Source organism: Oncorhynchus kisutch, linkage group LG25 (assembly GCF_002021735.2).
Source record: "Oncorhynchus kisutch isolate 150728-3 linkage group LG25, Okis_V2, whole genome shotgun sequence".
In the NCBI taxonomy this organism is placed as follows: domain Eukaryota; kingdom Metazoa; phylum Chordata; class Actinopteri; order Salmoniformes; family Salmonidae; genus Oncorhynchus; species Oncorhynchus kisutch.
In genome coordinates this window covers 17,466,507-17,493,876 of record NC_034198.2, presented here as the reverse complement: position 1 = coordinate 17,493,876, position 27,370 = coordinate 17,466,507, and the positions used below count along the sequence as shown (strand labels likewise).

General features: G+C 45.1%; 1 protein-coding gene across 7 annotated transcripts in view; it reads right to left on the bottom strand.

The window, feature by feature from the left end:
* cacna1g (calcium channel, voltage-dependent, T type, alpha 1G subunit) overlaps positions 1-27,370 on the bottom strand; it is a 198,029-nt gene that overhangs the window by 168,724 nt on the left and 1,935 nt on the right. For all 7 annotated transcript variants that reach the window (XM_031804822.1, XM_031804826.1, XM_031804827.1 and 4 more), the window contains exons 2-3: positions 24,065-24,198; positions 7,697-7,794 (exon numbers count right to left, since the gene is read on the bottom strand). In XM_031804822.1, the coding sequence (XP_031660682.1) occupies positions 7,697-7,794; positions 24,065-24,198 (232 nt within the window). The remainder of the gene's footprint in view (positions 1-7,696; positions 7,795-24,064; positions 24,199-27,370) is intronic.

Here is a 27,370-nt window from a genome sequence, read left to right as displayed (position 1 = left end):
AGGCAGACCTAACCCTGCAACAGGAGCCACACCAAGACCTCCTGTGCTCACCCAGAATGGAGCATTGGCAACCACTCTGCAGCAGCTCCACTCCTTTGGCGGGGGCTTCATCCAGTGAACTAAGCTCGGTCAACACTGACCTCCCAGTTCTCGCCCCCAGACCCTTCATCCAGTGGACTAAGCTCGGTCAACACTGCCCTCCCAGTTCTCGCCCCCAGACCCTTCATCCAGTGGACTAAGCTCGGTCAACACTGCCCTCCCAGTTCTCGCCCCCAGAACCTTCATCCAGTGGACTAAGCTCGGTCAACACTGCCCTCCCAGTTCTCGCCCCCAGACCCTTCATCCAGTGAACTAAGCTCGGTCAACACTGCCCTCCCAGTTCTCGCCCCCAGACCCTTCATCCAGTGGACTAAGCTCGGTCAACACTGCCCTCCCAGTTCTCGCCCCCAGACCCTTCATCCAGTGGACTAAGCTCGGTCAACACTGCCCTCCCAGTTCTCGCCCCCATACCCTGCATCCAGTGGACTAAGCTCGGTCAACACTGCCCTCCCAGTTCTCGCCCCCAGACCCTTCATCCAGTGGACTAAGCTCGGTCAACACTGCCCTCCCAGTTTTCGCCCCCAGACCCTTCATCCAGTGACTTGAGGTATGTCTGTCAAATGCTCAGTCTGCTCTGCTCTCACGTGGCTGGCCAGGGATCTTAAAAAAGGCTCCGCTCACTCAACAATTAGCTGCAGATGACCCTATGCCTGTTAGCTCTTATGAGAATGAGCTTACTCCCCCTGCTGACTATAAAATATTCTAGGGGGCTTGGGCTAATGCACATAAATGTGCGAAGTATGATTAAAAAAATTGACACAATTGACATTTGGATACAGGACTAATGTCCTGATATTCTGGTTCTATCAGATACATGGTTAAATGAATCCATCTCTGATAAAGTACATTGAAGTGAATGATTAGAATGTATTGAGATGTGACAGGCTACACAAAGGGGCAGGAGTGGCCATATATGTCAAATCTCATTTAATTGCGTCCCAGTCTTTAAATATTTCTGTTTCCAAGAAATTTGAGCTGCTGGTTGTAGCCGTGTCCAAAAATCAGAATAAAAATGTATTTGTTGCTGGGATTTATTCACGAAACTGCAAAATACTCATCCTTGTTTAACTTTTCCGCTCAATGGTTTTTACACGACATGTTTCCGCTCTGATTTAGCCACTGTCTCCTGTATTCAGGACCCTGAGTTGGCTCTAGAAAATGTATCCTCCATATTTATTCCTCTGGCAGATAAACACACCCCTTTTAAACAATTCAGAGTCAAAGATAGATTGAACCCTTGGGTTTTTTTCGGAGTTATCGGAGCTCATTCAGATGAGAAATCAGGCCTGGGCCAAAGCAAGGAAAACGGACTCTGTAGTGGTCTGACAATCTTTCAGACAATTGAGAAAAATATGTATTATCTTGATTAAGAAAGCTAAATCAAGCTATTTTTTTAAGCTCTATCTCTGACTGCTGGTGATCCTTATAACATTTTTTGGAAAACAGTAAACTGAGCAAACAAATTCCTCTTCTTCCCTGGCTAAGCAAGTTCTGTCTGACTGGCAGCATAACTGAGAAGAATGAGATAAGTGATGCTTTTAATCATGATTTTTTTTTTATCTCGGCAGGCTTTCTATTTGAGACAAACGGTGGTGTATTTGACCCTGGTCCGTCAATCGACTGCTCTTCCCTCTGCCAGCCTCTAGCTGACTCGACGGTTAACCTGTCAACTTCTGGTGAATCTTTGTTTTCATTTCAACAATTTACTATCTGTGATGTGCTGGATGCCTTGCTTAAGATTGATGTAAAACAAAATCCACTGGGGCTGGTATGCTTGATCCATTTTTTTGCTGCAGCTCTCTGCCCCCCCGATTGCTGAATAATTAACCCATATTTACCTGACGATTATATCTGGTACCGTCCCCAAGGTTTGGAAGGCGGACCATGCTCTTCCCTTACACAAAGGTGGTGACCCGTGTGACCTAAATCATTATTGGCCTATTTCTAAACTTTCTTGCCTAGCTAAAATATTATAATCCTCGATGAACTCTCAGCTAAAATCTTACTTATCTTTGAAATGTATTCTTAATGTACAGTTGTGTTTTAGACCGGGCCATAGCATTCTCTGCTGCATCCCTAGTTATGAATAATGTGGTTAACTAAATGGATAAGAAGCAACATTGTGCCGACCGCTTCATTGACCTGCCAAAAGGCTTTTGATACTGTTGATCACCACCGCTAACGCAGCGTCTGATGATTTAAGCATAATGCACTTTGGATGGTGTCCATATTGAACATGTTCCTGCTTACAAATATCCGGGCAGCTGAATAGATGAAACGCTGTCTTTTAAAAAGCATATTGATGAGCGAGTTAAGAAGCTGTAAAAAAAAGGGCTTCTTCTAGAGAAATAGGTCCTGCATCTTGCTAAATACTATAAAGCAGACGATTGGGTCGACTTTCCTACCGGCCCTAGACTATAGCGACCTCATCTATATGAACACGGCTGCCACTTCATTGAAGCCATTCGTTTATCATAGTGCACTGTGCTTTAGTACGGGTGACAAATTTTAGTACTCATCACTGCGTTCTCTACCAGAAAGATGGTTGGCACTCTTTGATGTCACGTAGGTTGATACATTGCTATGTTTTCATTTATAAAACCCTTTTACAAAAATTCTCACTGTACCTAACATTACTACATTTTAGACCTACGCGTTACCACACCCAGTCTCAGGGATGGCTAACCCTGGAAATTCCATAGGTCTCTACTGACTCAGGTAAATCAGCTTTTAGATTTCTTGCACCTTATTTGTGGAACAATCTTCAAAGCGTTGTTAAATGTGACGTTCTGGTGCCTCTCGGGCCGTTCAGAAAGCTGACTGAGGACCTAACTACTGATGAATGTGATGTTCTGGTGCCTCTCGGGCCGGTCAGAAAGCTGACTGAGGACCTAACTACTGATGAATGTGATGTTGTGGTGCCTCTCGGGCCATTCAGAAAGCTGAGTGAGGACCTAACTACTGATGAATGTGATGTTCTGGTGCCTCTCGGGCCGGTCAGAAAGCTGACTGAGGACCTAACTACTGATGAATGTGATGTGCTGGTGCCTCTCGGGCCGGTCAGAAAGCTGATTGAGGACCTAACTACTGATGAATGTGATGTTCTGGTGCCTCTCGGGGCCGGTCAGAAAGCTGATTGAGGACCTAACTACTGATGAATGTGATGTTCTGGTACCTCTCGGGCCGTTCAGAAAGCTGATTGAGGACCTAACTACTGATGAATGTGATGATCTGGTGCCTCTTGGGGCCGGTCAGAAAGCTGATTGAGGACCTAACTACTGATGAATGTGATGTTCTGGTGCCTCTAGGGCCGGTCAGAAAGCTGATGGAGGACCTAACTACTGATGAATGTGATGTTCTGGTACCTCTCGGGCCGTTCAGAAAGCTGATTGAGGACCTAACTACTGATGAATGTGATGTTCTGGTGCCTCTCGGGGCCGTTCAGACAGCTGACTGAGGACCTAACTACTGATGAATGTGATGTTCTGGTGCCTCTCGGGGCCGTTCAGACAGCTGACTCAGGACCTAACTACTGATGAATGTGATGTTCTGGTGCCTCTCGGGGCCGTTCAGACAGCTGACTGGGGACCTAACTACTGATGAATGTGATGTTCTGGTCCCTCTCGGGGCCGTTCAGAAAGCTGACTGAGGACCTAACTACTGACGAATGTGATGTTCTGGTCCCTCTCGGGGCCGGTCAGAAAGCTGATTGAGGACCTAACTACTGATGAATGTGATGTTCTGGTCCCTCTCGGGGCCGGTCAGAAAGCTGATTGAGGACCTAACTACTGATGAATGTGATGTTCTGGTCCCTCTCGGGGCCGGTCAGAAAGCTGATTGAGGACCTAACTACTGATGAATGTGATGTTCTGGTACCTCTCGGGCCGTTCAGAAAGCTGATTGAGGACCTAACTACTGATGAATGTGATGTTCTGGTCCCTCTCGGGGCCGGTCAGAAAGCTGATTGAGGACCTAACTACTGATGAATGTGATGTTCTGGCGCCTCTCGGGGCCGGTCAGAAAGCTGATTGAGGACCTAACTACTGATGAATGTGATGTTCTGGTCCCTCTCGGGGCCGGTCAGAAAGCTGACTGAGGACCTAACTACTGATGAATGTGATGTTCTGGTCCCTCTCTGGGCCGGTCAGAAAGCTGATTGAGGACCTAACTACTGATGAATGTGATGTTCTGGTCCCTCTCGGGGCCGGTCAGAAAGCTGACTGAGGACCTAACTACTGATGAATGTGATGTTCTGGTCCCTCTCGGGGCCGGTCAGAAAGCTGATTGAGGACCTAACTACTGATGAATGTGATGTTCTGGTGCCTCTCGGGGCCGGTCAGAAAGCTGATTGAGGACCTAACTACTGATGAATGTGATGTTCTGGTCCCTCTCGGGGCCGGTCAGAAAGCTGATTGAGGACCTATCTACTGATGAATGTGATTTTCTGGTCCCTCTCGGGGCCGGTCAGAAAGCTGATTGAGGACCTAACTACTGATGAATGTGATGTTCTGGTCCCTCTCGGGGCCGGTCAGAAAGCTGATTGAGGACCTAACTACTGATGAATGTGATGTTCTGGTCCCTCTCGGGGCCGGTCAGAAAGCTGATTGAGGACCTAACTACTGATGAATGTGATGTTCTGGTCCCTCTCGGGCCGGTCAGAAAGCTGACTGAGGACCTAACTACTGATGAATGTGATGTTCTGGTCCCTCTCGGGGCCGGTCAGAAAGCTGACTGAGGACCTAACTACTGATGAATGTGATGTTCTGGTCCCTCTCGGGGCCGGTCAGAAAGCTGACTGAGGACCTAACTACTGATGAATGTGATGTTCTGGTACCTCTCGGGGCCGGTCAGAAAGCTGATTGAGGACCTAACTACTGATGAATGTGATGTTCTGGTACCTCTCGGGGCCGGTCAGAAAGCTGATTGAGGACCTAACTACTGATGAATGTGATGTTCTGGTGCCTCTCGGGGCCGGTCAGAAAGCTGATTGAGGACCTAACTACTGATGAATGTGATGTTCTGGTCCCTCTCGGGGCCGGTCAGAAAGCTGATTGAGGACCTAACTACTGATGAATGTGATGTTCTGGTCCCTCTCGGGGCCGGTCAGAAAGCTGATTGAGGACCTAACTACTGTTGAATGTGAAGTTCTGGTCCCTCTCGGGGCCGGTCAGAAAGCTGATTGAGGACCTAACTACTGATGAATGTGATGTTCTGGTACCTCTCGGGGCCGGTCAGAAAGCTGATTGAGGACCTAACTACTGATGAATGTGATGTTCTGGTCCCTCTCGGGGCCGGTCAGAAAGCTGATTGAGGACCTAACTACTGATGAATGTGATGTTCTGGTACCTCTCGGGGCCGGTCAGAAAGCTGATTGAGGACCTAACTACTGATGAATGTGATGTTCTGGTCCCTCTCGGGGCCGGTCAGAAAGCTGATTGAGGCCCTAACTACTGATGAATGTGATGTTCTGGTCCCTCTCGGGGCCGGTCAGAAAGCTGATTGAGGACCTAACTACTGATGAATGTGATGTTCTGGTCCCTCTCGGGGCCGGTCAGAAAGCTGATTGAGGACCTAACTACTGATGAATGTGATGTTCTGGTCCCTCTCGGGGCCGGTCAGAAAGCTGATTGAGGACCTAACTACTGATGAATGTGATGTTCTGGTCCCTCTCGGGGCCGGTCAGAAAGCTGATTGAGGCCCTAACTACTGATGAATGTGATGTTCTGGTCCCTCTCGGGGCCGGTCAGAAAGCTGATTGAGGACCTAACTACTGATGAATGTGATGTTCTGGTCCCTCTCGGGGCCGGTCAGAAAGCTGATTGAGGACCTAACTACTGATGAATGTGTTTTTCTTTCTGCTTGCAGTTTGTATTTATATTGATGTGTGTCTTTTCTGATTTACGTAATTCAGGGCTCATCTGTAAAAGAGACCTTGGTCTCAGTATGACTCCCTGATCAAATAATAGTTCAATAAAAAATGTAAAAATACCAATATAAAGGAGATTGAGACTGATACAATTGAGATAAGGAAATATTGGAAAAGTAGAGATGGAAACATTCTAGCTGTAAATGACAGAATTGACAGCATTGGACATACATTTGGCTGGCCTAGGGGGAGAGACATACTTAAGTGAAGGAAAATAGATGCAGAGTATTGTAATAGAGAACTATACAATGCCTTTCAAAAAGGATGTCTGCCAAAAGACCATATTGAAAAAGGAGTTTTGTCCTCAATATTCCAATATGCCATAGTCCCAAAAACCTGAGACAGCTTTGAAAACAAATCAGCTAGTTCTACCAGTGGACATCATCTCCCTGAGGATGGAGACATTTGTTCTGACCATCTTAATGCTTCAGCGCATGCCCTGATTAGACTGGAGAGGGGAGGCTGTGAAGAGAGATAGCGCATCCCCAAATCAACAGTTCCCATCCCCACAATGACATTTCACAGCAGAGAGAGGGACAGGTAAAATTATCATCACATTAATGTAACATTACAACTGTGATTAGAGGGATTGACTATCTAATGAGAGAGCGAGAGAGAGCGAGCGAGAGAGAGAGAGAGAGAGCAAGAGAGAGAGAGCGAGAGCGAGAGGGAGCAAGAGAGAGAGAGAGAGAGAGAGAGGGAGAGAGCAAGAGAGAGAGAGAGAGAGAGAGAGAGAGAGAGAGGGAGGGAGGGAGGGAGGGAGGGAGGGAGGGAGGGAGGGAGGGAGGGAGGGAGGGAGGGAGGGAGGGAGGGAGGGAGGGAGGGAGGGAGGGAGAGAGAGAGAGCAAGAGAGAGAGAGAGAGAGAGAGACAGCGAGAGAGAGGGAGAGAGCAAGAGAGAGAGAGCAAGAGAGAGAGTGTGTGTCCCAGGATTTGACTGACAGGAGTACCAAATTGTGGAGAGCCCTTGACACAACATGGGGCATGGGAGTCACACATATACCACTCACACACACACACACACACACACACACACACACACTTCCACCCAATCTAAAAGGCTGTCCCTCTGAGCAGCATAGGCGGTGGTGGGTATAATAGGGGGGGCCTGGAATTTAGTAAGAGGGATGGGCAGTAGATGAGGAGGGTGAGAACGAGCAGCAGACATCCACTCTGGGACATTAATGTGTTTATTAGAGAATTCAATCTGGACTCATTAAAGACTGATGGGGACTGAGAGACACTCTCAGATATACACCATGATGTAGAAAGAGGGATGGAGAGTGAGAAGGCAGAGAGAGGGGAAAGAGAAAGGAGGATAGAGAGAGTGATAAAGAGAGAGATAAAGAGAGAGAGAGGGGGCAGAGAGGGGGGAAAGAGAAAGGAAAGAGAGCGGAGGATAGAGAGCGAGATAAAGAGAGAGATAAAGAGAGAGAGAGAGGGCAGAGAGAGAAGGGAAAGAGAGCGGAGGATAGAGAGCGAGAGCGAGATAACGCAGGAAGGTGGGGAGCAAGCAAATCAAAGCGGAGTGGAATCAGAGCCCAGACAAATCAGCCTCATCAAAGAAACACAGAGAGATTGGCTATGGCCAATGACCCTGATTGAACCACTGTCTGGTTAGTAGGGGGAGAGGTGGAAGGGATGAGAGGAGAGGAGAGGGGTTGTTACTCACTAGGTACTCTGTTGATGGCTCGGAGGGGTCTCAGAACTCGAACCGTTCTCACTGCTGAGAAACTCACGTTCTGCAGGTTCAGAGAGTACTCTAGCATTCTGGAACAAAACAAACACAGACACTGTTAGTGCCATGCCCCAGTCAGTCTACACAAACACATGATATCATCCCACTGGACACATACATCAATTCAACGTCTATTCAACATCGGTTCAGCGTCAATTACATTGAAATGACGATGAAACAACGTTGATTCAACCTGTGTGTGTACAAATCCTCCATTGCCCTCAAATTGAAACATAAACATTGAAGCCACTTCCACTGCTTTTTGTATTCTTCCCCTCTAATCAAGGGACTGGTTTAGACCTTGGACACCAGGTGGTGCAATTAAATATCAGAAAGCCAGCAGTAGACCTCGTAGGGTAAGGTTTGAATAACCCTGATCTATTGCCTATGCAATAGATCTACTGCCTATTGCCTATGGGACAGTCCATGGGACAGTCATAAAGAACACTGGAATAGCATTAAAATAGGTTTAATCACAGAGTAAATGTAAAACATATTCTCACTCTGGGTAATTCATCAGCTGATGTCTCATTATTCAATCTGTGCTTGTCAATTTCCTCAACGTGTCTGTGTGTGTATGTCTGGTTGTAACGAGTGTGTCTTGGCAAACACTCTCTCTCATGCATAATAAAATCCACTTGAACTGCACAACCTGGACTGATTAAGAGCTGCATGCATAGACACCCACACGCACATACGAGCACACACACATCCCCCCAAGGGGACCAGCGAGCATATGCCACTGTGTATCCCTCTTCAGACATCAATAGCAGAGTGAATCACTGGTCATTGAGAAGAGGATGTTGTGAAGGCATGACTACTGTACGATCATGGCTGTTCTTAACCTTCGGAGAGAAAGAGATGGATGTTCTACTGCAGTGAGTGTGAGTGGGCGTGTGAGTTCCCAGAACCATTGCAGTGAAGGAGCGGGGGTTGCACAGGGGGAGGTGAGAATGAAGAGAGAGAGAGAGGGAGAGAGAGAGGGAGAGAGAGAGAGAGAGAGAGAGAGAGAGAGAGAGAGAGCGGGAGAGAGAGAGTGGGCGAGAGAGAGAGAGTGGGAGAGAGAGCGGGAGAGAGAGAGAGAGCGGGAGAGAGAGAGAGAGAGAGAGAGAGCGGGAGAGAGAGAGTGGGCGAGAGAGAGAGAGTGGGAGAGAGAGCGGGAGAGAGAGAGAGAGCGGGAGAGAGAGAGAGAGAGAGAGAGAATGGGTGTCATGTTTACTGTACATTTGCATTGTTTAGTATCTACGTCACTTGCTTTGGCAATGTTAACATATGTTTCCCATGCCAATGAAGCCCTTCAAAAATCAAATTGAAATGAAATTGAATGAGAAAGAGACAGAGAGAAAGAGTGAGAGAGAGAGACAGAGACCGAGAGAGAAAGAGTGAGAGAGAGACAGAGACAGAGAGCAATAGAAGATACTATTAACAAGATAACATGTAAACAAGTTACTCCCCCCGACCCTGTTCAAGGGTACATGATTACCAATGTACTTTCAGAGAGCACATACAAGAATACATACAAAGACACACAGAAGGTAATCATACAGTGCATTCAGAAAGTATTCAGACCCCTTGACATTTTCCACATCGCGTTACAACCTTATTCTAAAATGTATTCAATTGTTTTTTCCCCTAGTCAATCTACACGCAATACCCCATAATGACAAATCAAAAACAGGTTTTAAGAAATGTGTGAAAATGTATAAAAAATTGAAAACTGAAATATCACATTTACATAAGTATTCAGACCCTTTATTCAGTACTTTGTTGAAGCACTTTTGGCATCGATTACAGCATCGAGTCTTCTTGGGTATGACGGTACAAGCTTGGCACACCTGCATTTGGGGAGTTTCTCCCATTCTTCTCTGCAGATCCTCTCAAGCTCTGTCAGGTTGGATGGGGAGCGTCGCTGCACTGCTATTTTCAGGTCTCTCCAGAGTTGTTAGATCAGGTTCAGGCTCTGGCTGGGCCACTCAAGGACATTCAGAGACTTCAGGGCCACTCCTGCGTTGTCTCGGCTGTGTGTTGAGAATCGTTGTCCTGTTGGAAGGTGAACCTTCGCTCTGGAGCAGGTTTTCATCAAGGATCTCTCTGCACTTTTCTCGGTTCATCTTTCCCTCGATCCTGACTAGTCTCCCAGTCCCTGCCGCTGAAAAACATCCCCACAGCATGATGCCACCACCACGATGATTCACCGTAGAGATAGTGCCAGGTTTCCTCCAGAAGTGACGCTTGACATTCAGGCCAAAGAGTTCAATATTGTCACCTACCTGACCAAGGCCCTTCTCCCCCGATTGCTCAGTTTGGCCGGGCGGTCAGCTCTAGGAAGAGTCTTGGTGGTTCCAAACTTTTAAGAATGATGGAGGCCATTGTGTTCTTGGGGACCATCAATGCTGCAGACATTATGTGGTACCCTTCCCCAGATCTGTGCCTCGACACAATCCTGTCTCGGTGCTCTATGTACATTTCCTTCGACCTCATGGCTTGGTTTTTGCTCTGACATGCACTGTCAAATCATGTCCAATCAATTGAATTTACCACAGGTGGACTCCAATCAAGTTGTAGAAACATCTCAAGGATGATCAATAGAAACAGGATGCACCTGAGCTCAATTTCGAGTCTCAAACACATTTGCAAACATTTCTAAAAACATATTATCACTTTGTCACTATGGGGTATCGTGTGTAGAGTGATGAGAAAAACATTATTTTGTCCATTTAAGGCTGTAATGTAACAACATTTTGAAAAAGTTAAGGGGTCTGAATACTTTCCAAATGCACTGTATCTGCAGCCTAATACATTCCATTGTTATGGTGGGGTATAATTTACAGTCTCTCTCACTCTCACAGTCTCTCTCTTAGTCTCGCTCTTAGTCTCGCTCTTAGTCTCTCCCTAATTCAATTTCAATTCAAGGGCTTTATTGGCATGGGAAACAAACACATGTTAACGTTGCCAAAGCAAGTGAAGTAGATAATAAACAAAAGTGAAATAAACAATAAAAATGTACAGTAAACATTATACATACAGAAGTTCAAAAATAATAAAGACATTTCTAATTGTTGTAACGACGTGCACATAGTTAAAGTACAAAAGGGAAAATAAATCAACATAAATATGGGTTGTTTTTACAGTGGTGTTTGTTTTTCACTGGTTGCCCTTTTCTTGGGCAACAGGTCACACATCTTGCTGCTGTGATGGCACACTGTGGTATTTCACCCAGTAGATATGGGAGTTCATCAAAATTGGGTTTGTTTTCCAATTCTTTGTAGATCTGTGTAATCTGAGGGAAATATGAGTCTCTAATATGGTCATACATTGGGCAGGAGGTTAGGAAGTGCACCTCAGTTTCCACCTCATTTTGTGGGCAGTGTGCACGTAGCCTGTTTTCTCTTGATTAGGGGACTTCTCCAGGTTCATCTCTCTGTAGGTGATGGCTTTGTTATGGAAGGTTTGGGAATCGCTTCCTTTTAGGTGGTTGTAGAATTTAACAGCTCTTTTCTGGATTTTGATAATTAGTGGGTATCGGCCTAATTCTGCTCTGCATGCATTATTTGGTATGGTTGGTGAATGGACCCCAGACATCACAACCACAAAGGGCAATGGGTTCTATAAATGATTCAAGTATTTTTAGTCAGATCCTAATTGGTATGTCGAATTTTATGTTCCTTTTGATGGCATAGAAGGCCCTTCTTGCCTTGTATCTCAGATCGTTCACAGCTTTGTGGAAGTTACCTGTGGCGCTGATGTTTAGGCCAAGGTATGTATCGTTTTTTGTGTGCTCTAGGGCAACGGTGTCTAGATGGAATTTGTATTTGTGGTTCTGGAAACTGAATCTTTTTTGCAACACCATTATTTTTGTATTAATGAGATTTACTGTCAGGGCCCAGGTCTGACAGAATCTGTGCAGAAGATCTAGGTGCTGCTGTAGGCCCTCCTTAGCTGGTGACAGGAGCACCAGATCATCAGCAAACAGTAGACATTTGACTTCAGATTCTAGTAGGGTGAGGTCGGGTGCTGCAGACTGCCCTCACTAATTCGTTGATATATATGTTATCTCTCTCTCTCACTCTCTGGTATTGTGAGGGGTGCGTGTGTGTAACAGCTGCTGTCCACGTGTGTCTTGAAGGCACGCAGATGGAATTCCCTCGTCTCTCTGATTCCAAATCAGTCTGTCCAACAAACTCACAACACGTGTAGGTGTGTGTGTGTGTGTTTGTCTCTGTGTACTGCATCTTTGTGAGTCACCCATTCAGCGAGAGTGTGTGTGTGTGTGTGTGTGTGTGTGTGTGTGTGTGTGTGTGTGTGTGTGTGTGTGTGTGTGTGTGTGTGTGTGTGTGTGTGTGTGTGATTATGTTTGTCCATGTGTGGGTGTGTTTGCATATGCACAGGTGTGTGTGCTTTCCTCTCGGGCATGGGGATATCCCTGGTACAGGTGGTAGCTCTAGCCTCTATCTTCTTCACCTGATCTCTCTCTCTCTCTCTGTGTGTGTGTGTGTGTGTGTGTGTGCCTTGCGTCTTGCCACGGTCTCCTGGATGATAGTTGGATGTAACAGATGGCCATAGGGCCACAGAGACCAGAAAGACAAGGTAAATGGATAAACAGTAAGCAGACCAGCCAGCATAGTGAGAGAACTGCAGGTTTTCGGGCAATGAGTTAAGCTAAGGCTATTGTGAGGCAAGCACGGTGTCGTCGTTGGGTTAGAGGCTAAAATAATCTAAGCTAAGGTTAAATTGACTAGCCTTATGGGCAAAGCTAAGGGCTAAGCCTTGGAAAGAAGGGGAAGGTGATCAAACAACGTGAGTCGAGGTGATAGACTGTTAACTCTGCTACCTCACGGCAATCTGTAGCGATGCACCAAGTCTGGAACCAGCAGGACCCTGAACATCTTCTTCCCTCAAGCCATAAGACTGCTAAAGAGTTATTTAAATAGTTAACCAATAGCTACCTGCACTATCTGTATTGACCCTTTTTGCATGAACTCTTTTGACTCATCACATACGCTGCTGCTATTATCTATCCTGTTTCCTAGTCACTTTACCCATATGTACATACAGTTAAGTCAGAAGTTAACATACACCTTAGCCAAATACATTTAAACTCAGTTTTTCACAATTCCTGGCATTTAATGCTAGTAAAAATGTCCTGTCTTAGGTCAGTTAGGATCACCACTTTATTTTAAGAATGTGAAATGTCAGAATAATATTAGAGAGAATGATTTATTTCGGCTTTTATTTCTTTCATCACATTCCCAGTGGTTCAGAAGTTTACATACACTCAATTAGTATTTGGTAGCATTGCCTTTAAATTGTTTAACTTGGGTCAAACATTTCAGGTGGACTTCCACAAGCTTCCCACAATATGTTGGGTCAAATTTGTCCCATTCCTCCTGACAGAGCTGGTGTAACTGAGTCAGGTTTGTAGGCCTCCTCGCTCGCACACGCTTATTCAATTCTGCCCACAAATGTTCTATAGGATTGAGGTCAGGGCTTTGTGATGGCCACACCAATACCTTGACTTTGTTGTCCTTAAGCCATTTTGCCACAACTTTGGAAGTATGCTTGGGGTCATTGTCCATTTGGAAGACCCACTTGCGACCAAGCTTTAACTTCCTGACTGATGTCTTGAGATGTTGCTTCAATATAGCCACATAATTTTCCTACCTCATGATGACATCTATTTTGGGAAGTGCACCAGACCCTCCTGCAGCAAAGCACCCCCCACAACATGATGCTGCCACCCCCGTGCTTCACGGTTGGGATGGTATCCTTCGGCTTGCAAGCCTCCCCCTTTTTCCTCCCAACATAACGATGGTCATTATGGCCAAAATGTTCTATTTTTGTTTCATCAGACCAGAGGACATTTCTGGAGCAGTGGCTTCTTCCTTGCTGAGCGGCCTTTCAGGTTATGTCGATATAGGACTCGTTTTACTGTGGATATAGATACTTTAGTACCTGTTTCCTCCAGCATCTTCACAAGGTCCTTTGCTGTTGTTCTGGGAATGATCGGCACTTTTCGCACCAAAGTAGGTTCATCTCTAGGAGACAGAATTGCTGAGCGGAATGACAGCTGCGTGGTCCCTTGGTGTTTATACTTGTGTACTATTGTTTGTACAGATGAACAAGGTACCTTCAGGCGTTTGGAAATTGTTCCCACGGATGAACTAGACTTGTGGAGGTCTACAATCTTTTTTCTGAGGTCTTGTCTGATTTATTTAGATTTTCCCATGATGTCAAGGAAAGAGGCACTGAGTTTGAAGGTAGGCCTTGAAATACATCCACAGGTACAGTGGGGCAAAAAAGTATTTAGTCAGCCACCAATTGTGCAAGTTCTCCCACTTAAAAAGATGAGAGAGGCCTGTAATTTTCATCATAGGTACACTTCAACTATGACAGACAAAATGAGAAAAAAAATCCAGAAAATCACATTGTAGGATTTATTCTGAATTTATTTGCAAATTATGGTGGAAAATAAGTATTTGGTCAATTACAAAAGTTTATCTCAATACTTTGTTATATACCCTTTGTTGGCAATGACAGGAGTCAAATGTTTTCTGTAAGTCTGTAAGTTTTCACACACTGTTGCTGGTATTTTGGCCCATTCCTCCATGCAGATCTCCTCTATTGGTGGTTGACTAAATACTTTTTTGCCCCACTGTACTCCTCCAATTGACTCAAATTATGTCAATTAGTCTTTCACAAGCTCGGTACGGGTACCTGTGTAGTGAATATAGCCAAATTATCGTTACTCGTTGTGTATCATTTTTCTATTATTTCTCACTTTTTCCCTCTGCATTGTTGGGAAAGGCCCATTAGGAAGCATGTCACTGTTTGTAACGGATATCGTCCTCTTCGTCTGAGGAGGAGTAAGGATCGGACCAAAATGAAGCGTGGTAAGTGTCCATATTGATTTATTCAAAAACACAACTAAACACTGGAACAAAATAATAAACGTGAATCAACGAAACTGAAACAGTTCTGTAAGGTGACAACACACACTAGACAGAAAATAAACACCTACGAAACCCAGGTGGAAAAAGGCTACCTAAGTATGATTCTCAATCAGAGATAACTAACGACACCTGCCTCTGATTGAGAACCATACCAGGCCGAACACAAAAACCAACATAGAAAAACAAACATAGACTGCCCACCCCAACTCACGCCCTGACCATACTAAAACAAAGACAAAACAAAAGGAACTAAGGTCAGAACGTGACACTGTTATTCTACACCTTGATTATCATTGAAAAGGGCACGGTGCAGTGCTATTTCAACAATTAAAAACTCATTTAGGGCTTATTCAAGTTAAAAGATGAACATCTGGGCCATCAAAGGCCTTCATCAGAACAATTACACAAAGGGACTGGAGAGGCACATATACTGTACTGTCGGTCCTAGGGAAGACGTAGCCTTATCTATCATTAGCATTAGCTCGTAACTGCGCTGGATAAGAACCAGATGTGGCTGCCAGTGTGACGGGTAGGAGAATGGAAGAAACAACGTGTGATCAAATGATGAAGAGAAATGGAAAAGAAGTTTGAATGTGTTCTCTGACCCAGGGTTGTGCCAAGGTTGCTTAGAGGGAGAGAAGAAAGGAGAGAGAGATAGAGGAGGAGGGAGGATGGGAATGCCCAACCTTGAGGCAGATTTTGCGTGAGTAGAATCTACAGATCCTGACACACACACACACAGAAACACACATTAATCTAATTCAAAACAGATATATAGACCATAAACACACACACACGTTACAAAAACAAAATCGCATATACAAACACAAATCCCGTATGGGAACGATCACTCACAGTTGTTAATATTCACAAAACTGCACACAAACACTCAAACACACACCCTTCCCTGGGCGTGGTGCCAGCCTATCCCTTGCTTTGTCCTCACTTATCAGTGTGTGTATGGAAAAGCAGACTGGCACATGAAGAATGGTAAACACACACATTCCCATCTGTACAACAACACACAGACAGTCAACAGTAGCCTGGCAGAAGGTACACACACACACACACACCCCCCACCCACCCACCCACACACACCACAGACACACACATACACACAGACACACTTACACACTAACACACACACACAAGCTGATGCACACAGACACACAAAAACACAGATGCTTAGACACACACACACACTAACACAGACATACACATCACTATAATAGGTAAAGTATGAGAGAGAGGCTGAGGGAGGGAGGACAATGAAACAATGGCATACCCAGTAGATTGTCCTGAGGTAATATCTGTATCGGTCATATTGACACACTGTACCTGCTCCAATTAAAAGGATGTGATTTGTAGCCTTCTATAGAGATCAACAGTCTTTCCAATTAACGCTGGTCTACCTTTTTTATTTTCTATTACTCTCTCCCTCTCTCGTTCTCTCTCATTCTCGCTTACTCTCTCTCATAATCATTCTCGTTCTCTCTCTCTCTCATTTTTGTTCTCTCTCTCTCTCTCTCTCTCTCTCACCTGGCAGCAGAGGTTAACTGCCAAGACAGGCGGGAGAGAGGGAGAGAAGGAGGGAGTGAGAGGGGGAGTATGCGAGGAAAGGAGGAAGCGAGGGGAGGCGTGGGAGGTTGAGTTGGAGGGAGGGATGGGTTAAGGGAGGTAGGGAGCGAGGGAGGGAGGGAGAGGTGGAGGAGAGAGATGAAATAGATTTCGCTAGATTCCCAGAGCTTCTGCCCCTCATATTACTTCTCACTCTCCTCCCTACTGCACAGAAGTCTCTCTCTCGCTTTCCCTCTCCCTCCCAATCGTTTCCCCTCTGTCCATCAGAGTAACATCTGCAGCCTTACACCAGTAAATGACAGTGCGTGCCAACCCTCCCTATATAATGACTTTATAATAGTATCGTGGCTATAGTTGCCATTAGCCTGTGTGTTTGCCCAATCAGAGTTAACAATAAAATAATACTATCTTGCAATAGTGTGCTGGCATAAAACACACAGACACATCATTGGCTTAGAGACAATAATTTGCTTAATTTCACCCATAGGAAACCACTGATTGTAAAAATGGCCTTCAACAGCAGATGTAGGATCAGATCCTATGTTATCCATTAAGAGGATGAAAGGATATTGTTATTAACTGCATCAGTGGTGAAGGATCATTTCTTCCCACTGCTAAAACTACCATGTTCTCTCTTTCTCTCTCCATGCTCCATCTTATCTCCTTCCCTCCCTCATCTGTCATTATATACTGGATCAGCCAACTCAGTTAACTCCGTCTCTTCTGATGACATTTGTCAGTTTGTGTTATAATTCTACTCTCTGGGGGATCGCTGACAGGCTAGCTGCAGTGGGAGTTATCCAGCACGGAATGAATTGGGACTGACTGATAGATAGCGCTGTGTGTGTGTGTGTATGTGTGTGTATCAGTGTGTGAGTGTGTATAATAGATAGCAGTGTGTGTTAAGACTGCAACCCCACAGCATATTGCAGCATCAGGAGAGATGAGAGGGGGTTTTCCTTTCAGTCTCTCTCTCGCTATCCCTCCCTCCCTCCATCTCACTCTCTCTCGCTATCCCTCCCTCCCTCCATCCATCTCACTCTCTCTCGCTATCCCTCCCTCCCTCCCTCCATCCATCTCACTCTCTCTCGCTATCCCTCCCTCCCTCCCTCCATCCATCTCACTCTCTCTCGCTATCCCTCCCTCCCTCCCTCCATCCATCTCACTCTCTCTCGCTATCCCTCCCTTCCTCCATCCATCTCACTCTCTCTCGCTATCCCTCCCTCCCTCCCTCCATCCATCTCACTCTCTCTCGCTATCCCTCCCTTCCTCCATCCATCTCACTCTCTCTCGCTATCCCTCCCTCCCTCCATCTCGCTATCCCTCCCTCCCTCCATCCATCTCACTCTCTCTCGCTCCCTCTCTCTGATATCAGAGTTAGTCTAGATGATAGCTCACCACACACACACACACACACACACACAGAGTACCTGCAGCTATGCAGAAAATATATCAGGATTAAAGTAAATCTGAGTTTGTTAAAGAGGGAGAGGGAAAGGAGGAGGAGGGAAGAAAGGGGGAGAGGTGCTTGTTAAAGGGAATAAGGGAAAAGGGGGAGAGAAGGAGAAGAGAGAGAGAGTTGGGGAGAGGATGTGAAAGGAGGCACAGATGAATTGTTTACCTTTTTGATTCATCATAATCTCTACCCACTCTTCCGTTCTGCCTGCCTTCTCCCTCTCTTTGCTTTTTCATATGTTCTTCTCTCTTGCTCCCGAGTGGCATAGCTGTCTAAGGCACTGCATCCCAGTGCAAGAGGCGTCACAACAGTCCTTGGTTCGAATCCAGGCTGTGTCACATCCGGCTGTAATTGGGAGTGCCATAGGGTGGTGCACAATTGGTCCAGCGTCATTATCGTAAATAAGATTTTGTTCATAACTGACTTGCCTAGTTAAATAAAGCTTAAATCAATTAAATTGCTCCTTCCTCATTCTCTCTATCTTTCCTCACCCTTCTCTCCATCTCTCCTTTCCTCCCTATCTCTATCTCCCTTCCCCATGCCCTCTCTGCCTCTCTTCCTCCCTTCCTCATGTCCTCCCTCCTACTCCATGGTGGGTATCCTGACCTACTTGTGCAGTGCTGTCTGTAGACATCATCTAGCTAATGGAACTGGATACAGCAGGTGAATGAGGACAAGCAGGGCATGTAGAGGGGGAGAAAACACATTCACTCAGATAAATACACTACACTATATACCCTCTTCTGGAGAGAGAGGGGGAGAGAGAAAAAGAGAGATACGGAGAGCGAGAAAGAGAGAGCGATAGAGATAAAGAGATAGGTGAGGAGGAAAGGACAGAGAGAGAGAAAGAGAGAGAGATAGAGATAAAGAGATAGGTGAGGAGGAAAGGACAGAGAGAGAGAGAAAGAGAGCGCGATAGAGATAAAGAGATAGGTGAGGAGGAAAGGACAGAGAGAGAGAAAGAGAGAGCAATAGAGAAAGAGATAAAGAGATAGGTGAGGAGGAAAGGTCAGAGAGAGAGAAAACACTAAACAAACAACAACACAAAGAATTATCTATCCAAAATGGAGATGTATGGGTAAACCACTTCTCCAATATTTTTGGCTCTACAACAAAGAATAAAGAGCAAAAACATATACATGATCAAATACAAATCTTAGAAACAACTATTAAAGACTACCAGAACCCACTGGATTCTCCAATTACCTTGAATGAGCTACAGGACTAAATAAAAACCCTCCAACCCAAAAAGGCCTGTGGTGTTGATGGTATCCTTAATGAAATGATCAAATATACCGACAACAAATTCCAATTGGCTATACTAAAACTCTTTAACATCATCCTTAGCTCTGGCATCTTCCCCAATATTTGGAACCAAGGACTGATCACCACAATCCACAAAAGTGGAGACAAATTTGACCCCACTAACTACCGTGGGATATGCGTCAACATTAACCTTGGGAAAATCCTCTGCATTATCATTAACAGCAGACTCGTATATTTCCTCAATGAAAATAATGTACTGAGCAAATGTCAAATTGGCTTTTTATCAAATTACCGTATTCACCCTGCACACCCTAATTGACAACCAAACAAACCAAAACAATTCAAAATCGTCTCATGCTTTGTTGATTTAAAAAAAGCCTTCGACTCAATTTGGCATGAGGGTCTGCTATACAAACTGATGGAAAGTGGTGTTGGGGGTAAAACATACGACATTATAAAATCCATGTACACAAACAACAAGTGTGCGGTTAAAATTGGCAAAAAACACACGCATTTCTTCACACAGGGCCGTGGGGTGAGACAGGGATGCAGCTTCTTCAACATATATATCAACGAACTGGCGCGGGCACTAGAAAAGTCTGCATCACCCAGACTCACCCTACTAGAATCTGAAGTCAAATGTCTACTGTTTTCTGATGATCTGGTGCTACTGTCACCAACTAAGGAGGGCCTACAGCAGCACCTAGATCTTCTGCACAGATTCTGTCAGACCTGGTCCCTGACAGTAAATCTCAGTAAGACAAAAATAATGGTGTTCCAAAAAAGGTCCAGTCGCCAGAACCACAAAAACAAATTCCATCTAGACACCGTTGCCCTGGAGCACACAAAAAACGATACATACCTTGGCCTAAACATCAGCGCCACAGGTAACTTCCACAAAGCTGTGAACGATCTGAGATACAAGGCAAGAAGGGCATTCTATGCCATCAAAAGGAACATAAAATTCAGCATACCAATTAGGATCTGGCTAAAAATACTTGAATCAGTCATAGAGCACATTGCCTTTTATGGTTGTGAGGTCTGGGGTCCGCTCACCAACCAAGACTTCACAAAATGGGACAAACACCAAATTGAGACTCCGCATGCAGGATTCTGCAAAAATATCCTCCGTGTACAATGTAGAACAACAAATAATGCATGCAGAGCTGAATTAGGCCGATACCCACTAATTATCAAAATCCAGAAAAGAGCCGTTAAATTCTACAACCACCTAAAAGGTAGCGATTCCCAAACCTTCCATAACAAAGCCATCACCTACAGAGAGATGAACATGGAGAAGAGTCCCCTAGGCAAGCTGGTCCTGGGGCTCTGTTCACAAACACATACAACCCCCACAGAGCCCCAGGACAGCAGCACAAATAGACCCAACCAAATCATGAGAAAATAAAAAGATAATTACTTGACACATTGGAAAGAATTAACAAAAAAACAGAGCAAACTAGAATGCTATTTGGCCCTAAACAGAGAGTACACAGTGGCAGAATACCTGAACACTATGACTGACCCAAACTTAAGGAAAGCTTTGACTATGTACAGACTCAGTGAGCATAGCCTTGCTATTGAGAAAGGCCGCCGTAGGCAGACATGGCTCTCAAGAGAAGACAGGCTATGTGATCACTGCCCACAAAATGAGGTGGAAACTGAGCTGCACTTCCTAACCTCCTGCCAAATGTATGACCATATTAGAGATACATATTTCCCTCAGATTACACAGATCCACAAAGAATTCAAAAACAAATCCAATTTTGATAAACTCCCATTACTACTGGGTGAAATTCCACAGTGTGCCATCACAGCAGCATGATTTGTGAACTGTTGCCACAAGGAAAGGGCAACCAGTGAAGAACAAACACCATTGTAAATACAACCCATATTTATGCTTATTTATTTTCCCTTGTGTACCCTTAACCATTTGTACATCGTTGCAACACTGTATATACTGTATATATATAATATGACATTTGTAATGTCTTTATTGTTTGGAAACTTCTGTATGTGTAATGTTTACTGTTCATTTTTTATTGTTTATTTCACTTTTGTATATTATCTACCTCACTTGCTTTGGCAATGTTAACACATGTTTCCCATGCCAATAAAGCCCCTTGAATTGAATTGAATTGAATTGAGAGAGAACGATAGAGATAAAGAGATAAAGAGATAGGTGAGGAGGAAAGGGCAGAGAGAGAGAGCGAAAAAGAGAGAGGTAGAGAGAAGAGAAAAGGGGTGAGGAGGAGGAGCGGGGGATAGAGGGAAGAGAAAGAGGGGGGTAGAAAGGGAGAGCAACAGAGGAGAGAGTCATTTAACTGGACCTAGATATTTTGTTATATCATTTGTTCATGGGGACTTTAAGATTGTCTGTGCCCTGTCTCAAGCGCACATAAGTCTCTCTCTCTATCTCTCCATTCCTTCCCTTCCTCCCCATCTCGCTCTCGATCTGTAACCTCTCTTCTGTCCCCAAACAGGTCTGGAATCAGTCCGAGGAGGCATTAATAAATCAAGGAGAAGAAAGGGCAGGGAGGAAGAGAGAGTGAAAGAGACAGAGACAGAGAGAAAGAGACATAGATAAAGAGACAGACTGTCACTTCCTGTCTCTCTCCCTCTCTCTGCAGCTCTGTGATTGTATTGATGGTAGGAGGTCAATGATCACGGTAAGTGTCAAGGAAACCTTCCAAGGAAACCTTCAAGGAAACTAATGGGAGTGTGTTATCATTGAGTCTGTGTATTCTTCCCCTTCCAAAAACCTTGGCCATATGACTACTTCTTGTGGTGTATGTATAGTGGAGGGTGTACAGTTGGGTTCCTCAACGGTTCTTTGGGAAGTTTGATGGTTCTATGTGGAACCATACTGACCCAAGAACCCTTTTGGTTCGTGCAGTTGAAAAAAATAAATGGTAATTTCCACTTTTAGTGATAATTAAAATGTAGGGTTGGTGGCTCATTATAATATCTTAGGGCGTTGTTTGGGCAGAGCTCTTTTGTGCATCCGTAAGTGAGAGTCATTCCAGTTGAACTAATCTGTTGTGTTATGCTATTACATGTTATATATGACTATGGCCAGGAAACAGTATCTTGTGACAGACTCATGTATGACCTTGTGTTAATGTGACTAAGTAAGTCAGTCGTTCTCAAGTCTCTCCTCAGGGGGCCGCCAGGTGTTCCACAGATAGCAATGTGTTAATAAACACGGTTATTAAACCATGATACAAAACGTTGAGAAAAGTTCTTTATAGAACCATTCATAAAGGTTCATAAAGAACCATATAAAGGGTCCTATATCGCCCCAATGTCACACCCTGATCTATTTCACCTGTCCTTGTGATTGTCTCCACCTCCCTCCAGGTGTCGCCCATCTTCCCCATTATCCCCTGTGTATTTATACCTGTGTTCTCTGTTTGTCCGTTGCCAGTTCGTCTCGTTTGTCAAGTCAACCAACGTTTTGGTTCTCAGCTCCTGCTTTTCCCGTCTCCCTTTTTCTGGCCCTCCTGGTTTTGACCCTTGCCTGTCCTGACTCTGAGCCCTGCTGCCAGACCACTCTGCCTGCCCCTGAGCCTGCCTGCCGTCCGATACCGTTGCCCCACCTCTGGTTTACTGACCCCTGCCTGCCTTGACCTGTCTATTGCCTGCCGCCTGTTGGAATATTAAACCATTGTCAATTCTACGTGTCTGCATCTGGGTCTTACCTTGATTCCTGATACCCAAAAAGGGTTGTAAGCAAAGCAGAACCCTTTTTTGGCCTTTTATTAATGGTTCTTTATAAAACCTTAGGAAATGGTTCTTTATAGCACCATTCGGGTTCCATTTAGAACCTTCAAAAAAAAAGGGTTATAGCACCATAGCATTATATAGAACCATTTGTTTTTAATGTGTAATGTTGATATTGTGGTCACAATGATTGCCTTCTAAATGGCCTCTCTGCCCCCTACTCTCCTGCTCTCTCTGTCTTGCCCTTTTTTCCATCCTCAGTATCTACAGTACCAGTGGTATCTCCATCTATACTCCCGGTGCGCTGACAGATCGATGTGCGGACGTGTCCCTCTGTCCAAGACAACCTGAGAATCACTGCACTATTGACTGGGGATCCTCCAAAACTCATCTGAGGAGGGGAGGAAAGAAGGGATGAGGAAGGCAGAGAGCGCTGGCCTCCCTCCAGTTCCCTGTCACCCTGCACTTAACTGCATTTAACTGGCATCCCTCTCTTTTTCTAACCTCCTCCATCCTCTTCTCTACTTTCACTCCCTTTCTTCTCTCTCCTCACCCGTCAGCCCTTTCGTCCCAATCCCCTTGTCGACCCTTCACCCTGCCCTAACTTCACCACCCTCTATCCCAGTCAAACACATCAGTGGCCTACACAGACTGTGACGCCAAAGGAAATCATTCAAGAGAAGCTCAGTAATAGGAGACTCAAATCAGTGCAGGCGAATGGGACTAGCTTTCTCTGATCTTTATCAAAAGCCGATTGAAATCAAGCTGACGTTTGCACTTCATGCTCAAGCCTGCTAACATACGCACTTGCATTCACGCACACGCGCACACACACACACGCGCGCGCACACACGAGGAATGATTATGAAGAGAAAGTGCCAGGGTGCTGAGAAATGCTCTTTGGCAGAAATTATTTTCCTTTTCAGAAACAGACACTTCATCAGAACACTCCTAAACGAAACTAGCAACCGTTGCCAGGAAGTGTGTACCCGACCACCCGTTACCTTGGTTACTATTGTCTCAGTTTGGCTGTGTGTTCTCATGAGGGAGAAGGGGGTTGGCGTTTTTTGCAGACACTGCAACAATGTGAAACAAAGGGATGCACACACAAACACACACACACACACATACACATACACACATACACACACACACACACCCACACACACACACACACACACACACAAACACACACACACACAAAGTGCCGTGTTGCCCAGACAGAATATGTAGGTTCTCTCCCTATGTGGTTGTCGTGATTCACAGCACATGTTTTTGGCTGGGGACGCCCTCTAGCCAGGGCGGACGGCGTGCGTGTGCGTGACTCACCCGGCCAGTACGATAAAGAAGTCGAGCCTGTTCCAGGTGTCTCCTAGATAACACTTCTTCCCAAAGATGCCCAGCGCCACCATCTTGATGACCATCTCCACCGCAAAGAACGCAAAGATAAAGTCATCAAAGTCCTAGGGAGAGAGGGGGGGGGGGGGGAAACACACGCATATGAAGAAAGAGGAATAGACATGACATGAAACTCCAGAGAGACAGGGGTTAGTGTATGGATGAGTGTGTACCTATAAGTGGGTTGGGGGGGGGGGGGGGGGGGGGGGGTAGAGAAGGGTAAAAGGAGACAGCGTAAGACATGGGGAGAGAGAGTATGCTCTTATGCTATGATAGTGGCCGGACTGTGTTGATCACAGAGGTAGACGCCCAGGGCTACACGACTACTCACAACATGAACTGGTAAATAAAAGGCTTCTCAAATAAACCTCTTATTGCAGATACAGTGACATTCTTTCCCTCGGCGAAGTTGCACGGTAACAGGAGCACAAGACAGACCCCACTGGGCACAGTGTTCAACGCGTAGTTTTGGTTTTACATTTGCGTTCAACGTGAAAGCAACATAAATGGCACCGTGTCATTGGATTTAGGTTCAAAGTTGCGTGAATATTTTGGGGGGAAATTCCCTCATGTTGGTTACCTTTTTTCTAATCCAATCAGTTTCCCCGTTGATTCAATGTCATTGCACTAAATGTTTGGGTTGAAATGACGTGGAAACAACATTGATTCCCCCCATTTTGCCCAGTGGGAAATGGAGAGGAGAGAGATGCTGACTCATCACACATGTGAGCACACACAGACAGGTACAGTCATCTCATCTAGTTTGGGGTTGAATAAACCGCCCTCCTTATTTCTGCCTCCTTGTGATTAGAGTGTAATCTGAATCATTTCAGAGTAAACAGTAGAGCACATCCCTGGATTAACATCCCTGGAATTTGTTTATCTCATAAAATATGCAAAGCCTTTTGCTGAGTTTAGACTGAGGAGAATCACATTATTAAGTAATGCGAAGCCTCCCAATGACGTGAGGAGTGTGTGTTTTTGTGTGTGTAATCCTGAGAGTTCTAGCCAGATGGAATCCATTTGACTTTAAAACACACTGGATACACAAACACATGTGTCTATAGGGCTGGAATGTAAATAGAGATATAGTGTACTGGAGATGAAGCCTGTAGAGAATAGAGCAGAGAGAAGCTCACGGTATCTGTGAGTGATGAGCCATGCAATCCCCTTCCCTAACCCCCTGTTCACATGCAGAGAGAGAAACACACACACACTGCTCAGAGGGGAGTACAGTTCTAGGCAGGTAGAACCAATAGGCACATAGCTGGGATTTCCCAATGTGAGAAAACCTGTGTGTGTGTGTGTGTGTGTGTGTGTGTGTGTGTGTGTGTGTGTGTGTGTGTGTGTGTGTGTGTGTGTGTGTGTGTGTGTGTGTGTGTGTGTGTGTGTGTGTGTGTGTGTGTGTGTGTGTGTGTGTGTGTGTGTGTGCGGTGTACGTGTGTTTGTGTCAGAAAGCGAGAGCAGGATTCAACGAAGCATGGAGAAGGAGTCTAACACACACACACACACACACACACACACACACACAGCTGGCTCCCAGAGCGGAGACACCAGTGGCCTGTGCGTAACGCTTCAATGCTCACCCGCTCCCCTTCTCTTTATCTCTCCTTCACTTGTCTTGCTCTTTCTCTCTCTGTTTCTCTCTCTCTATCTATATCTATATCTATACACATATATTATTCCATCACTTATTTCTGTCTTATTACTCTGGTTATGCCTCTGCCGCATCTCTAATTTCAGTCTTATTACTCTGAATATGTCTGCAGTAGCTCTTATTTCAGTCTTATTACTCTGAATATGTCTGCAGTAGCTCTTATTTCTGTCTTATTAGTCTGAATATGTCTGCAGTAGCTCTTATTTCGGTCTTATTACTCTGATTATGTCTGCAGTTGCTGTTATTTCTGTCTTACTACTCTGGTTATGTCTGCAGTAGCACTTATTTCTGTCTTATTACTCTGATTATGTCTGCAGTAGATGTTATTTCTGTCTTATGACTCTGGTTATGTCTGCAGTAGCTGTTATTTCTGTCTTATTACTCTGATTATGTCTGCAGTAGATGTTATTTCGGTCTTATTACTCTGATTATGTCTGCAGTTGCTGTTATTTCTGTCTTACTACTCTGGTTATGTCTGCAGTAGCACTTATTTCTGTCTTATTACTCTGATTATGTCTGCAGTAGCTGTTATTTCTGTCTTATTACTCTGGTTATGTCTGCAGTAGATGTTATTTCTGTCTTATTACTCTGGTTATGTCTGCAGTAGATGTTATTTCTGTCTTATGACTCTGGTTATGTCTGCAGTAGATGTTATTTCTGTCTTATTACTCTGGTTATGTCTGCAGTATCTCTCTTTTAAAGGCATAGTGCTGCAGTGCACAGCACTGGGTGTCTGTGTTGCTGTCTCTTTGGTGCTTCGTCACACTTGTGTGTAAAGCTCTGGACCTAAACAATGGCATCATGCCGTGGGAACAGCCGTGTGTGCGTGTGACACATGCGCACACACACCCTCTTACTTTCTCTAGCTCTCCGAGTGGCCTGTACTATGGATGGCTATACTGTAGTCTCCTAGCCCTGTCTATCTGGACTATGCCACTGAGCCATGTATTCAACTGGCCATAGAAGCCTCAATGACAATGATACTGGTTTATTAAAGCAGCTGGGAGGGAGGGATGGGATAGAAAGAGAGAGAGCAAGAGAGAGTGAGAGAGAGCAAGAGAGAGTGAGAGAGAGCAAGAGAGAGTGAGAGAGAGCAAGAGAGAGTGAGAGAGAGCAAGAGAGAGTGAGAGAGAGCAAGAGAGCAAGAGAGAGTGAAAGAGAGAGTGTGTAAAATAGAGAGAGAGAGCGTGAAATGGAGAGAGAGAGAGAGAGAGAGAGAGAGAGAGAGAGAGAGAGAGTGTGAAATGGAGAGAGAGAGAGAGAGAAATGGAGAGAGAGAGAGAGAGAGAGTGTGAAATGGAGAGAGAGAGAGAGAAATGGAGAGAGAGAGAGAGAGTGTGAAATGGAGAGAGAGAGAGAGAAATGGAGAGAGAGAGAGAGAGCGTGAAATAGAGAGAGAGAGTGTGAAAGAGAGAGAGAGAGAGAGAGAGAGAGAGAGCAAAATACAGTCGATAGGAAGTTCAAAAGGCCAATCCCATCCTTTCCCGGGATCCTTTAGGGAACCACACGGATACTCTCCCTCTGGGCAGGAATGAAACTGGAACCCCATTCAGAATGCTTCTCTGATTAACCTCTACTAC